Source organism: Podarcis pityusensis (genome assembly GCF_964106645.2).
Source record: "Podarcis pityusensis genome assembly, chromosome: 9".
Lineage (NCBI taxonomy): Eukaryota > Metazoa > Chordata > Lepidosauria > Squamata > Lacertidae > Podarcis > Podarcis pityusensis.
Window position 1 is genome coordinate 47,374,624 of NC_138034.1, and position 12,382 is coordinate 47,387,005.

General features: G+C 41.1%; 1 protein-coding gene across 1 annotated transcript in view; it reads right to left on the reverse strand.

Moving 5' to 3' along the window:
• The window catches only part of FAT4 (FAT atypical cadherin 4), a 144,790-nt gene that overhangs the window by 9,381 nt on the left and 123,027 nt on the right, over positions 1–12,382 (reverse strand). Inside the window, exons 11-15 of the mRNA XM_081021855.1 lie at positions 10,680–10,987; positions 7,519–7,604; positions 5,762–5,941; positions 1,405–1,529; positions 258–478 (exon numbers count right to left, since the gene is read on the reverse strand). Of these exons, the coding sequence (XP_080877981.1) occupies positions 258–478; positions 1,405–1,529; positions 5,762–5,941; positions 7,519–7,604; positions 10,680–10,987 (920 nt within the window). The remainder of the gene's footprint in view (positions 1–257; positions 479–1,404; positions 1,530–5,761; positions 5,942–7,518; positions 7,605–10,679; positions 10,988–12,382) is intronic.

Genomic DNA, 12,382 nt, shown 5'->3' on the forward strand with positions numbered 1-12,382 from the left:
AAGATTTCACTCTAGCGTGCAATGTTTCATTAAGAACATATGCAACAAACATTCTTCCGGCTGCCATTCAAATAGTCAGTACTTGGAGTCTAGACAAAGCTGATTAGAAGCAAAATCATTCAGCCCTTTTGATAGCTGGAGTTGTGCCCAGCACTAGTCAACACTCTGGTATTTCTAAAGTAAAAGACTGGGGCGAATTCAGGAGAAATGAAGACCACTTCATAGCAAGCTGCCCAATCAAATCCACTCGGCCTTACCTTCACAGTAGTATAATTGCTGCTTTCCTGGATGTGAATTAAAACTCCGCTTTTACTCCTTGTCCTGAATTTGACTTCTATACTCTCCATGCTACTCTGAGGCTCCAAAATGGTGTTGTCAATGCTATGTCTCATCATGTATTCCCATTTCCTTTTCTGGCTTATGTGGTAGTCAAGGCGACCTTTGCCTTCTAATGACAAGGCAGTATCAGCCGTAACATCTAGAATAAAGAAGTAAAGTGTGAAAAAATATAATAATTCATCATTCACAATTCTATCTCTTTGTACCACCCACCCACCATAGATAAAAAAATGAAGAGATCATAAATAAAAGACTAGCTGGTAATGAAGGAAAAATTTGTCAGTTTTGGTTTCTCAGTTTCTAACTTTTCCAATCTTAAGTTCAGTTATCCAACATTTTTAAAGCCCTCATGAAAACCAATTAGCAATTTTCTTCTGATTCTGCACATTTTTGTATGCAAGTTACACTATTGTCCATGTTTTTTCAAAGTTCCCCCCTGATATAATGCATTTTAATGCTATTTTCATGAATATATGCATTTGTATGCACACTTTTATATGCATTTTTGCACACCTTATTTGGTTGGAGAATTGCACTGCAAAATGAAGAGTAATGTAAGTTGAATTGTATTGTATTGTATTGTATTGTATTGTATTGTATTGTATTGTATTGTATTGTATTGTAAAGTATGAATTGGGAATGAGAACTGAATTGACCAGCAGACCATGTTGAGAAAATGTGTCTGGTTTTTAATTAGTTATAAAAACTAGCTTCCTTTCCAACAATTTCCCCAATTCCATTCTATTTCATACCCAACAGCCTTCAAGTGAAAACAAAAACAACCCTAGTTGCAATTAAGAATTAAAAATATATATTAAGGCAATAGAAAGTGGCTGGCTGGGTTTAATCGATGGATTCCTACTCTTTAAATATGTTTCTGTTGCAATTTGCTGGTCCCTTGTGGAGTTGGCCAGCATGATATTTTGCTTCATAATTACTGTTATAATGAATTCAATCATTACATATTTCTTCCATGTGCAAAGCAGAAAACACCAAGATGTTTATGGGAGATGTAAATGTAGGTTAAAAGCAGAAGGGGTGGGGGCAAAGAAACACTCTGTTTACATTTTTCACAGTGTTTTCCAGTCAGTCCTTCTTTGCAGTGACACTGCTGCCAAGACCACTGATCCACACAAGTGCCACCATGTTGGCAAGGGTTAATAGCACAAGTTCCTTCCAGCCTAGGACACCTGAACAAGCAAAAATAAAATAAAATAAATAACGATAGTTTCATTGCTTGCTTATTTCTTAAATTCTTCCCACCCCAGAGACCAAGACACCACGCAGGACCTCCCCTTTCTCCATAATAGCCCTGTGAGACAGTGGGTCGCTCAAGCTGACCCATTGAGCTTCCTTGCTGAGAAGGAGTTAGAACCAGAAATGATAAACACTTATTTTTTTTCATTTCATGTGTCTAGCAGCATCAAACGTGATGAGGTAGAGCCATCCTCTCAATACTAATATCTCTGCTCCTTACCTGGACTGAGCTTGGGTGGGGCAATGGCAAGGAGCTACTGTACACAGTTGCACTGTCAGGGATGCCAAATTGGCAATGGTCCTCCTGTTGGTGAAGTCCAGCTCCATTGTCACCCCACCCCATTCAGGCGAGCAGCAGAAGCACTGCTGTCAGAAGAGCAGCTGCACTGCTCTATCCAACAGGTAAAGGTAAAGGACCCCTGGATGGTTAAGTCCTGTCAAAGGCGAGGGAGCTTCCAGGCCAAGGGAGCCGGTGTTTGTCCACAGACAGCTTTCTGGGTCAAGTGACCAGCATGACTAAACAGCTTCTGGTGCAACAAAACACCATGATGGAAAGCAGAATGCACAGAAACTCCATTTACCTTCCTGCCGCAGTGGTACCTATTTATCTACTTGCACTGGTGTGCTTTCAAACTGCTAGGTTGGCAGAAGTTGGGACAGAGCAACGGGAGCTCATTCCGTCGCAGGGATTTGAACCCCCAACCTTCTGATTGGCAAGCCCAAGAGGCTCAGTGTTTAGACCACAGAGCCACTCGCGTCCCACCTTTACCAGCAGTTTTATTCCATTGACACCCAGGATGCTTCATTGATATGTCACATATCTTTTGGGCTAACCTGCTGTCCCTGAGAGCAAGCTGTGCCAAGGGGAGAGGATAACTCAGTGATGATATCCTGGAAACCGCATTAGGGGAGGGGTCTCTTGTGTTCGGATCCTGCTTGCAAGCTTCGCACAGGCAGCTGGTTGGCTGCTGTGAGAACTTGGATGCTGGATTAGAGGGGTCATTGGCCTGATCTGACAGGCTCTTCTTACATTTTCACACAGACGGAGGGAGGAAGGAAGGGTAACAAAACACCAGGGGCCAAGCACTGGGGCTGAGCAACAATGCCAGGATGTTGAGAGAGGCTGTGCCCTCTGAGCTGTCATGCAGTCTATTTCTGTCTTATGACAAGAGTGCATGCTCTGTATCCTTCATGGAGATTGTGGTGGACAGTGGCTTGTCACCTTAATGTAGGGCAGGAAAGAATGACTTCCTATTGGCCATTCTTGGCTGTGTTTTCGTCAAGTCCTTACTACTTCATTTTCTCTCTCCCAAACAAGGTGGTTAGGAATATAAGCTAGGAAGGGACGTATTTCGATTGATGCCTATATTTTAATTTGAAATTTAATTTCAGGATAAATTTGTGCATTTATAAAATGCAACCCTGCTTCAAAAACCAACTTCCCCCACCCCGCATTCCTCACACCCTCAAGCAGGAATGGGCACAGCTACTTGAAGAAACATAAACCCTTTAACTCAAGTCACACCGTCTCAACCATACATCATCCCAACACCTTTCTCTGAAGTGTGAAGTTAAAATGCTGCAAAATGTTCGCTGCTTCCTGCCTTTAATATTCCAAGTATGGGGAAGGTGCTTTCCGTTGAGGGATTATTGATTTACATCCATGAGACTGGTCATTTACAGCCTAAGCGGAAGTAAGTCCCACTGTATATTCAATGAAGTGTGCGCCCAAGTGAAAGGTGCACAGAATGGTAACCTTAAATGTTATCCCTGAGCAAGAGGCACTCACAGTAAAACAGTTTCCAAGTAACTACCGTAATGCATAAAGGAAATCAGGCTAAAACTTTTCAAAATGAAAAATGTAGCCCTGTTTTTTCCTTTTTCTTAAAAAAAGATAAACTCCACTCCCGACATAACTTGATTTTAAAATAGTACTCCTTCAGTTTAACTTTTAATGATGAAATACGCATTTCATCATAGATATTACTATATTCTACCTATGTTTTAGTGTGTATCAGGGTGGCCACGCTAGGGCTCATCCCATTGTTCTGTATTTTGATTATATTGTGTCTTCTCATTGTTCCACAGCTATGCCTTGTGAAACCCTGATCTTACCAGTTGAATTGGATCTTATCAGATGCTCAGAAAATCTCAACAGAGGTTTTGCTTACCGAGCTTCCAATTCAGTGGGTAAGAAGATCAGATGATCCCAAGGCACAGCCGGGGAAAAACAAGAAAAGCTCTAGAGACTCATGGGGGAATGAATCAGTACACAATCCAATGTAAACAGATAGCAAGCGAAAGTGTGAAGAAGCCCTTAGTGTGTTTCTGCCAAAGACTCTGATGGCACCTTATGTCATGATAAATCTGCCAGTCTTTAAGGTGCCATGAAACTCTGTTGTTTTTAAACCAGCTTTTAGTTATTCATTAAATATCACATTTACCAACCTCCACCAACAGGATGTGACTGTTTCTCTTATGTTGCTTAAAATCAAGTAAAATTCCTTCATGAGAATATTATGCTTGATTATCCAGATAGAAATGACACCCCTCCACACACATAATCTTCAGTTTTATAGCTTTATACTAGACACTGGCCACTTGTGAACCTCTGGGCCCCAGCAGCACATGTTAACACTGAGACACAAAAGAGATTCCAGAGCCATTTAGTTGCAATAGCCGCATTTCACAAAGTCTGAAAATATATTGCAGAAAGTAACCAGAGTGGAATAAACTTGAACTGTCCATTGAATTTAGAGCAGTATGATTTTTACTTTACTGTCTGCCAAGTCAATCTGAAAGGAAGCCTGAAACCACTTTTCTCTGTGCAACTGTCCAAGACATTAAATAAAGAATCCTGGTGGACAAGAGATAAAAAACAACAACAATATACACATCTATCCTTCACTAGTGAAGGTCCAATGTTTGGCTGTCTGTGAAATTGTAATTGATGTTGATCTCTGTGCTACAGAGCTTCAGGAAATCTTATGCCACAAGCTGAGACCATGAAAAGCAGAGGGATGAGCTAACCACTCAGGACATCCTCTTATTCCACCCCTAAGTTCAGACAGTGGGATGGAAGAAACAACAGGTTCAGTTAATCAATCATTTTGAAGCAGTGTTCACGGGGGGAGATGGTACAGGGAACTGCCTTGACATCTGAGAGGAAAAGTGAGGTAACAGACACTTGGACCATACGGAGGGCGTTTAATGCACTGGATATAACAATGCAGACAAATGTTAAAGAATGGTGCTTTTCTAGATTTAGAACATCTGCTGGTGAACTTTATAGCATACTGTTGCTGATCTGTATGTCTGTTCATAGGAAAGGTGCCTTCTTATGAGTCGTGAGAACATTAAGAAGAGTCCTGCTGGATCAGACCAAAGGCCTATCCAGTCCAGCATTTTCACAGTGACCAACTGGAGGTCTATGGGAAGCGCACAAGCATAACATGAACATGATAGCCCCAGCAAGTAGTATACATGATGAACCCCAGCAAGTAGTAAACAGAAGCACACTACCCCCAATGCCGGAGGAAGTGTAGCCACCATCATGACTACCCATTGATGGCCTCCTATTCAGCCATTGGTCCACCTAGCTCAGGATTATCTGCACTGATTGGCAGTGGCGCTTCAAGTTTTCATGTGGGGTCCATTCTCAGCTCTACCTAGAGGTATCAAGAATGGAACCTGGGACCTTCTGCATGCAAACATGTGCTCTGCTGTTGTGCACACGCCCTTCAACTCTTTCACCATCTTTGTGTATGTCAGACTTCATTGACTTCTCTTCCTAGTTGTGCTTAGGAACAAGCAACAACATGATGGGCCCCTTACATCATGCATAACAATACATATACAATCTTGGAGAGTGGCATTCTCATATACTTTGTAATATGGGTGGAGAACTATCCATGCAGTGTGGTGCAAATAAAGAGAACCCTCAGGTTCCTCTAGTCAAATGCACATTTCAACATAGAAAGAGCATTTGGTCTACGACACAATTTGCAACCCAGCAAGAGAATCAGCATGTAGGTGCTGTCTCCTTGCGCACGTTTCCCTTGCTGTATCAGAGCATTCATGGGTAACATACGTGAATTTTCAGACACGTGAGGATCACAAAACAGAGTTAGTCAATTGTTATTCTGATATTACGTAAAACACATACTGATCCAAGATTCCTTCAGCTGCCAAAGCCTGGCTGGGTTCTAAGGGACGTCCATTGACTGCAAATTCCATTATGCAACCCACAAAATCGTGACTTTCCAGCTGTCCCTTCCTTTGAAGTATTGGCTCCAGGGCTCTGATACCTCCAATGGTGACTCTGTTTGGCTGCACGTCTAAAGTCCTGAGGGTGGGGGAGACAAAGAACAAACAATGAACTCAGAGGGGCTTACTTAACAATAGGATCCTAGTATAAGGCTGCAATGCTCTAACTAAGAGTAAATTCTCCTTAACTCAATGGAACTTACTTCTGAATAGGCATGTTCTAGATAGCACAATTACTTTGTTACAATCAGAAGTCTCATTTTGACAACTCCGCATGTTGTACTGTTACAAAGCTCTTAGCATGCTTTACACAGAAAGCACCGTATATGATGCACATAGAACAGATTATTGTTCCTGAGGGTGTGGTGGGGGCAGGAAAAGACCTTGTAATGACAGCTGGGTCTGGGCAATATGAACTAAGCCAGGCAAAGGCAAACTCGGCCCTCCACATGTTTTGGGACTACAACTCCCATCATCCCTGACCACTGGTCCTGTTAGCTAGGGATGATGGGAGCTGTGGTCCCAAAACATCTGGAGGGCCGAGTTTGCCTATGCCTGAGCTAAGCAATATGCAGAGTGTAACTAAACATGAGGATGCCATTGAAGTCCTCTGTTTTTTATAAGATGCAGCTCCACCATAAGTGGCTATTGGCCTGACCATACTGCATTTGATGTAAAAGCCTAGTGCGGCTTATAGCTAAGTCATTTGAATCTCTTTACATGTTGCTCACAACGAAAAGGGTATGGATGGTTAAGGGGTATGGAACTGTGTGTTTTGCTCTGCTCGCCTAGTTAATCTTAACCTGCCATGCTCACCATAATATATGTAGCGGTGGGCCAATTCCACACATGGAGGCTCCCAGGGGGATGGAGAACCCTGTTTGGAAATCATGTGGGAAGCCTTCATGGACAGAACAGGGTCCCCGCTGCATAAGTCATGGGCGGAAATGATGGGGGGGGGGTGCGCCATGCAATTTAGGATTGGGGCTAAATACATTGCCCGAAAGCTCTTGTCAACACAAGTGTAGTTTCATTAGGCTTTGCAAACAAATATGTTTTGCTTTTGAATGAAACCGTGAACTTTTTTCTTTTCTTTTTAACATTTTTGGATCAGAGTCTAGTAGGGCACTGGAGGGACAGACTAATTTGACTTGATTATTTCTCATATAGGCCATTTTTGAAAACTGACAAAACCTCCGTCACCAAAAGCATGAATCTCTCTTTGTTCTTAGATCAAAGTGTTCACCTGAAAGTTAGTGAGTCATACGTCCATTTCATCTCTTTAATATATTGGTGTATGTGTGTGTGTGTTTTGCTAGTAAACCTCGTTACGGCTTACTGAAATTTGATAGCTTGTTTTACATTGTCGGTAGCTGCATAACATGGATGCTGATGTCATCACAGCCAATTTCTCACTGAATGCTTCTTCTAATTATTCTCTTTTATATTCAGAAACTAGGGAGGTAGAAAAGATCGCAGTGATATCTCTTCAGTAGCTTAATTGACTCAGCTGAGGCCCAGCCTGTGAACTAAAGATACATTAAATCCCATAGAATCAATAGGCCTCCTTCTGCAGAAAGGCTTCTTTTATTCTTTGCGGGCCAGGCGGTGTCTATTGAGCATAATCACCAAAGGATAAAATGAAAGGTTCTTTACCAGTCGCTAGATGAAGCCACATTGCTAACAGTGCAGTAGCCAGGTTCCTGTTCCTCTGAGCAGGAGTCCACGGTCAAGGACGCTGCCTGAAAAAATCACACTAAGATGATCATTTATGCATACCAACCCATCAAGTTTAGATTACATGTAGTACTAAATATATTCGGGGTGAAACAATTATATTGTGGCTTACGTTTCCATGTATATCTTTATGCACTGGAGGGGACGGATACTTATAGGTAAATGGACTCTAATTGTCAGTTGCAACTTTCATATTACAGACATAAGCACAGCTTTGCTCCTAGAAAACTAAGGCAGAATTTGGAAGATGGGGAAAAACCATGGCACTTAAATCTGTGTATGTTGGCAGCATAGATACCACAGTGCTGTCAGATAAAGTTGTATTCCTGCAGCACTGAAGTGAGTTTTTGAGGTTTGTAAGTTTTAACTCAGAAGAGGTGAAAATGATGCCCATATCTTGCCCCCTCTGTGGCTAATAGTAGCTTGGTGTGGGGAGGGTGGGATTTATGTCAGGGACTTGGATTAGGGCCAGTGGTTGCATGCTCTTCCCCCACTCCATGACTGAAATGCAAAATGGATGGTTTCAGGCTCTAGTATTTGAGAGAATGAAAAGAAACATTTCTCTCACCACTCTCTCCACAGTATGGATAATTTTACACACCTCTATCCTGTACTCACCTTTTTTCAAAATGGAAAAGCCACAGAAGCAAGGGAGGTCCGTACAGGAATTTCTATCAATTTATAGATTGCTATATATTCTGAGATGGCAGAGCCATCTGAAGGAAGAGTTATTTCAAACAGTATTTTACTTGGATCTGATTTCATACAATTCAACTTTCTAATGATAGTCAAATGTTCCTGCTTGGTGACTTTAGCAGTTAATTTGCTACTGTTACCTCTTTAGTTATGAGAGTTTCTACTGTGTCACTTTGCTATATCTCAGACCTGACAAGTTAATGCTTTTACCAGCTCTCCATAAAAATTCAGTAGGAAATTCTGTAGTCCTGTAGGAAACGACAGATTTTAAATCCAGTAGAGTTATTTTATACCCTTTTGACATGCAGAATGCTCCCTCCCCACCCCCTCCAGCAGAAATAAAGGTGGTTCCGCCTTCACATTTTAGGTTTGTAAACACAGGGAGAAGGAAAAGTCTAGAGATGGAATTATTGTAGAGGCCTATTAAATAGTCCATCACGTTTTTTATGAAGTCTCCTTTGCTGATTTAAAGACATTTCAACTTGAATATTATTGCAACTTTGCTTAATTGAAAAATGGATTCAATGGGCGGCGCCCAGCTGAATAGTTACATTAGTGCAATAACGTTTTGCTGCACTATGTAACTCCCATACCTTCTCCTTCCCCCACCCCCTAAATCTGCTCCAGAGGTTCCAGAAGCCTCTACAGCAGATTCAGGAGGTAAATGTGCATGTATAAGTGGTAAGGAAAAAGGATGAGGGAGGGAAATTTCATTGCACAGCTAGACGTTGCTGTGCTATCCAATGAATTCACATTTAATTAATTCCAACTGTGTGACTGTGGGAAAAGCAATTTCATTAATATTTGCCTTGATTTCCCCACCAGTAAAATAGGATAGATAGTTTCTACTAAAATACTAAAAAAACAAAAACAAAAATTGTAGGCTTGTTGAGGTCTGCTATGAATTTTCCAGATAATCTCAACGGTTATTGGCAGGTACTAACACTGCAACATTGCAGCTGACACAGCATCCTGTACTGGAAATCATGGAGTCCTCAAAGAATCTGTCGCTGGAGAAAAATATTTCCTCCTTAGAGAACTGTTTTTCTTATGCTGCTTGACATTTAATCTCTTTATTCCTCAATCAGACCATCTGGGAGATGCTACAAATCTTTGGCGGTATGAATCACTATGCAACATGGGAAATATATTTCAATGGGTTAAAAATAAAACAAAAAATGTGTCTCAGTCACTGAACAGGGCATTTTTGTTGAAGATAAAAAGTACTCAGTGATGGTCGCTTCTTTCTAGATGACTAAATTACCAAAGGTGTTTTGTGGGAATTATACTGTATCAGCATATATAAGGTAGCATGGAGTCGTTCCATTTCACAGTTCCTTTAGTGTTGTTCATACTTGCTTTCCTCTCCATCTGTCTCCTGTATTTTATATTGAAAATGTTGCTACTTAATTTAGGAAATAATACTTGTGTACTTTGCTCTTGCCACTTGTATGAATGATGGTCCACATTGACAAACAGGCAATCTTTTTAATTTGTTCCACCCTTCATGTGTTACGGAGTGAGAAATTGCACTAACATATTTGATGGAGAGATCCCGACTTGGCTGTTTGCATTTAGCAAATCTAAGTTTTCATTTGCTCCCATTCCTTCCAGTTAATAGAAAACTCTGGAATGCTTAGTTTCAAAATCACAGTGACCATTGCTTTCCCTTAATTTAAAATCAGAAAATCTTTCTTTCTTTTTAAAGTGAATGCATCTGCTCACAATCTTTCCCTTAAAAATATATAGTAGCCCGTTAAAACACAAACCTGTCCACTGGTGCTTAGCAATGGAAAGGGTAAGGTGGTGGCAGCAGAAGATTTGGAGGGAGGTACATTGTCTAATATAAGGCAATTTTCTATATAGAAGAACTGGGTAGTTATCATCCACAAAGAAAACTCTGTTTCACATTTTTCAATGATTTCAGAACATTTGCAGAATGAACAAAATTTTATCATCTCTGTTCAAAAATAACATGCATGGCAATTACATAGCCTTCAATTACAAAGGGTTTTGTTCTTGCATCATTCCAAACATTAAATCTGCCTCTTAATTAGTCTTCAGTGCTTATTTTTCCTATAGTCTGCACCAATTAATTAGATCTGGATAGTCATTAATTCCCTTCATTAATCAACCTCACATTTAGAGAACGTCCTTTGAAGAAGCCATTTAAAATGCTTCAGGGTAATTTTTATGGAACAAAAAAGCTTTTGTGTTTTTTTAAAAAGAAGTTTTTGCAAAAAAAAACCCCAACCCCAACAACCATCCATTTGTACTTTCTTAAAAGCTGATGTGACTTGGAACTCAGTGAAGCTTTATTTTTATTATTATTATTATTATTATTATTATTATTATTATTATTATTTCTGTAAAGCAATGCTTACCATTCCAGCCCTCCGGGCAATAACAGTGTGAAACTGTCCATCAGACACCTTCTTTGCTGTGGTGAGTTTGTAAGTGCCACTGCCAAGATTGTATGAGAATCTCAGCCTCTCTTCTGTTATTTCCAGGGCCAGGAATTCTGCCCGATCTCCAGTCTGGTTGTCGTAATTATATAACAGAAGGGCATTGCTTTGGATGGTGGCAAACTTGATGTAGATATAATTGTTGTTCGGATCCATACTGGGGAATTCCATGTAAGACAATTCTTCAAATCCGTAGCTATTCACTTCACAATGCTTTCCGAAAACTCCTGCGGAAATAAAAATGTAACAATGATCAAGAACTGCAGAAGCACTCTAAAATACAATTCTTTTAGGGGGTGGCAATCCTGTTGCAAGATCTGTTAGGATGAAAAGCTCAGGGTGCAGCAGATCTTCGGTTCGGCCAGTGCTAAGTACCCAACACCGCTTTAGCCAGAGATATGTTCAGACTGGCTTAGCCAGGGCTCAGCCAGCTGAACTAAGGCCAGTGTAAATTCAACCAAAGGGGTGGGACAGGGTGTGGCCAGAGAAGGGGAACTTAGACTGACTACTGTGACCAGGCAACCTGGCATAAAACATTATTTGAAAGGCTTGCTTTCCCTCTGCCCGGCTTAGGCCAAGCAGCAGAAGCAACCCCACTGCTGAGCAGTGTTTGGATATGGTATAACTTTATGCCATCTTAATTGACACCAGCTTGCTTTTTGCCAACTTCTTGTATGACTGCTCTCTTGTTGAAGGAGCTGTCAAAAATGAAGATACTGGGTGCGAGCCAGCCAAGTTAACACAGTTAGTTGCCATCTATTTCAATGGCTAAATCATGCATTTATCATGATTTAATCATGGCTAAATCATAAGACAGACCCAAAAAAGAAAATAACAGAACACCTCTAGTCATCACATACAGCTCCCAAGTTAAAACAGTACAACGCATCATCAGAGATCTACAACCTCTCCTGGACAATGACAGTTCTCTTTCTCAAGCTCTGGGAGGAAGACCTTTCATTGCCTACAGACAGCCACCCAATCTTAAACAACTCCTAACCCACAATAATACTACAACCAGACTTAACACGGACACTGGCACCAGAGCCTGCAATAAACCCAGATGCCAACTTTGCTGCCACATACACCCGGACAACACCATTACTGGCCCCAACAACATCACACATACCATCTCGGGACTATTCAATTGCTCATCATCTAACATTGTGTATGGCATCAAATGCCAACAGTGTCCTTCAGCTCTCTATATTGGACAAACAGGCCAAACCTTACGCCAAAGAATAAATGGACATAAATCTGACATCAAGAATCACAAAACAGAGAAACCAGTAGGAGAACACTTTAATCTCCCAGGACATTCTATACAAGATCTCAAAGTAGCTGTTTTACTACAAAGGAATTTCAGAAATAGACTGGAAAGAGAAGCTGCTGAATTGCAACTCATTACCAAACTTAAAACCACGGAGAAACCTGGTTTGAACAAAGACATTGGATTCTTATCCCATTATACATGACTAAGCCATTTCTCACCTTCTCACCCCTTGCCTTTTCCTGTAAGACCCATTACAGTCGTTAAGAGTCGTCAGCAGGCTCATCCCAGCTATCTGCCAATCTCCCATTCCCACCACCCTTCTGAGTAATACCCCTCCCCACCTTCTCAC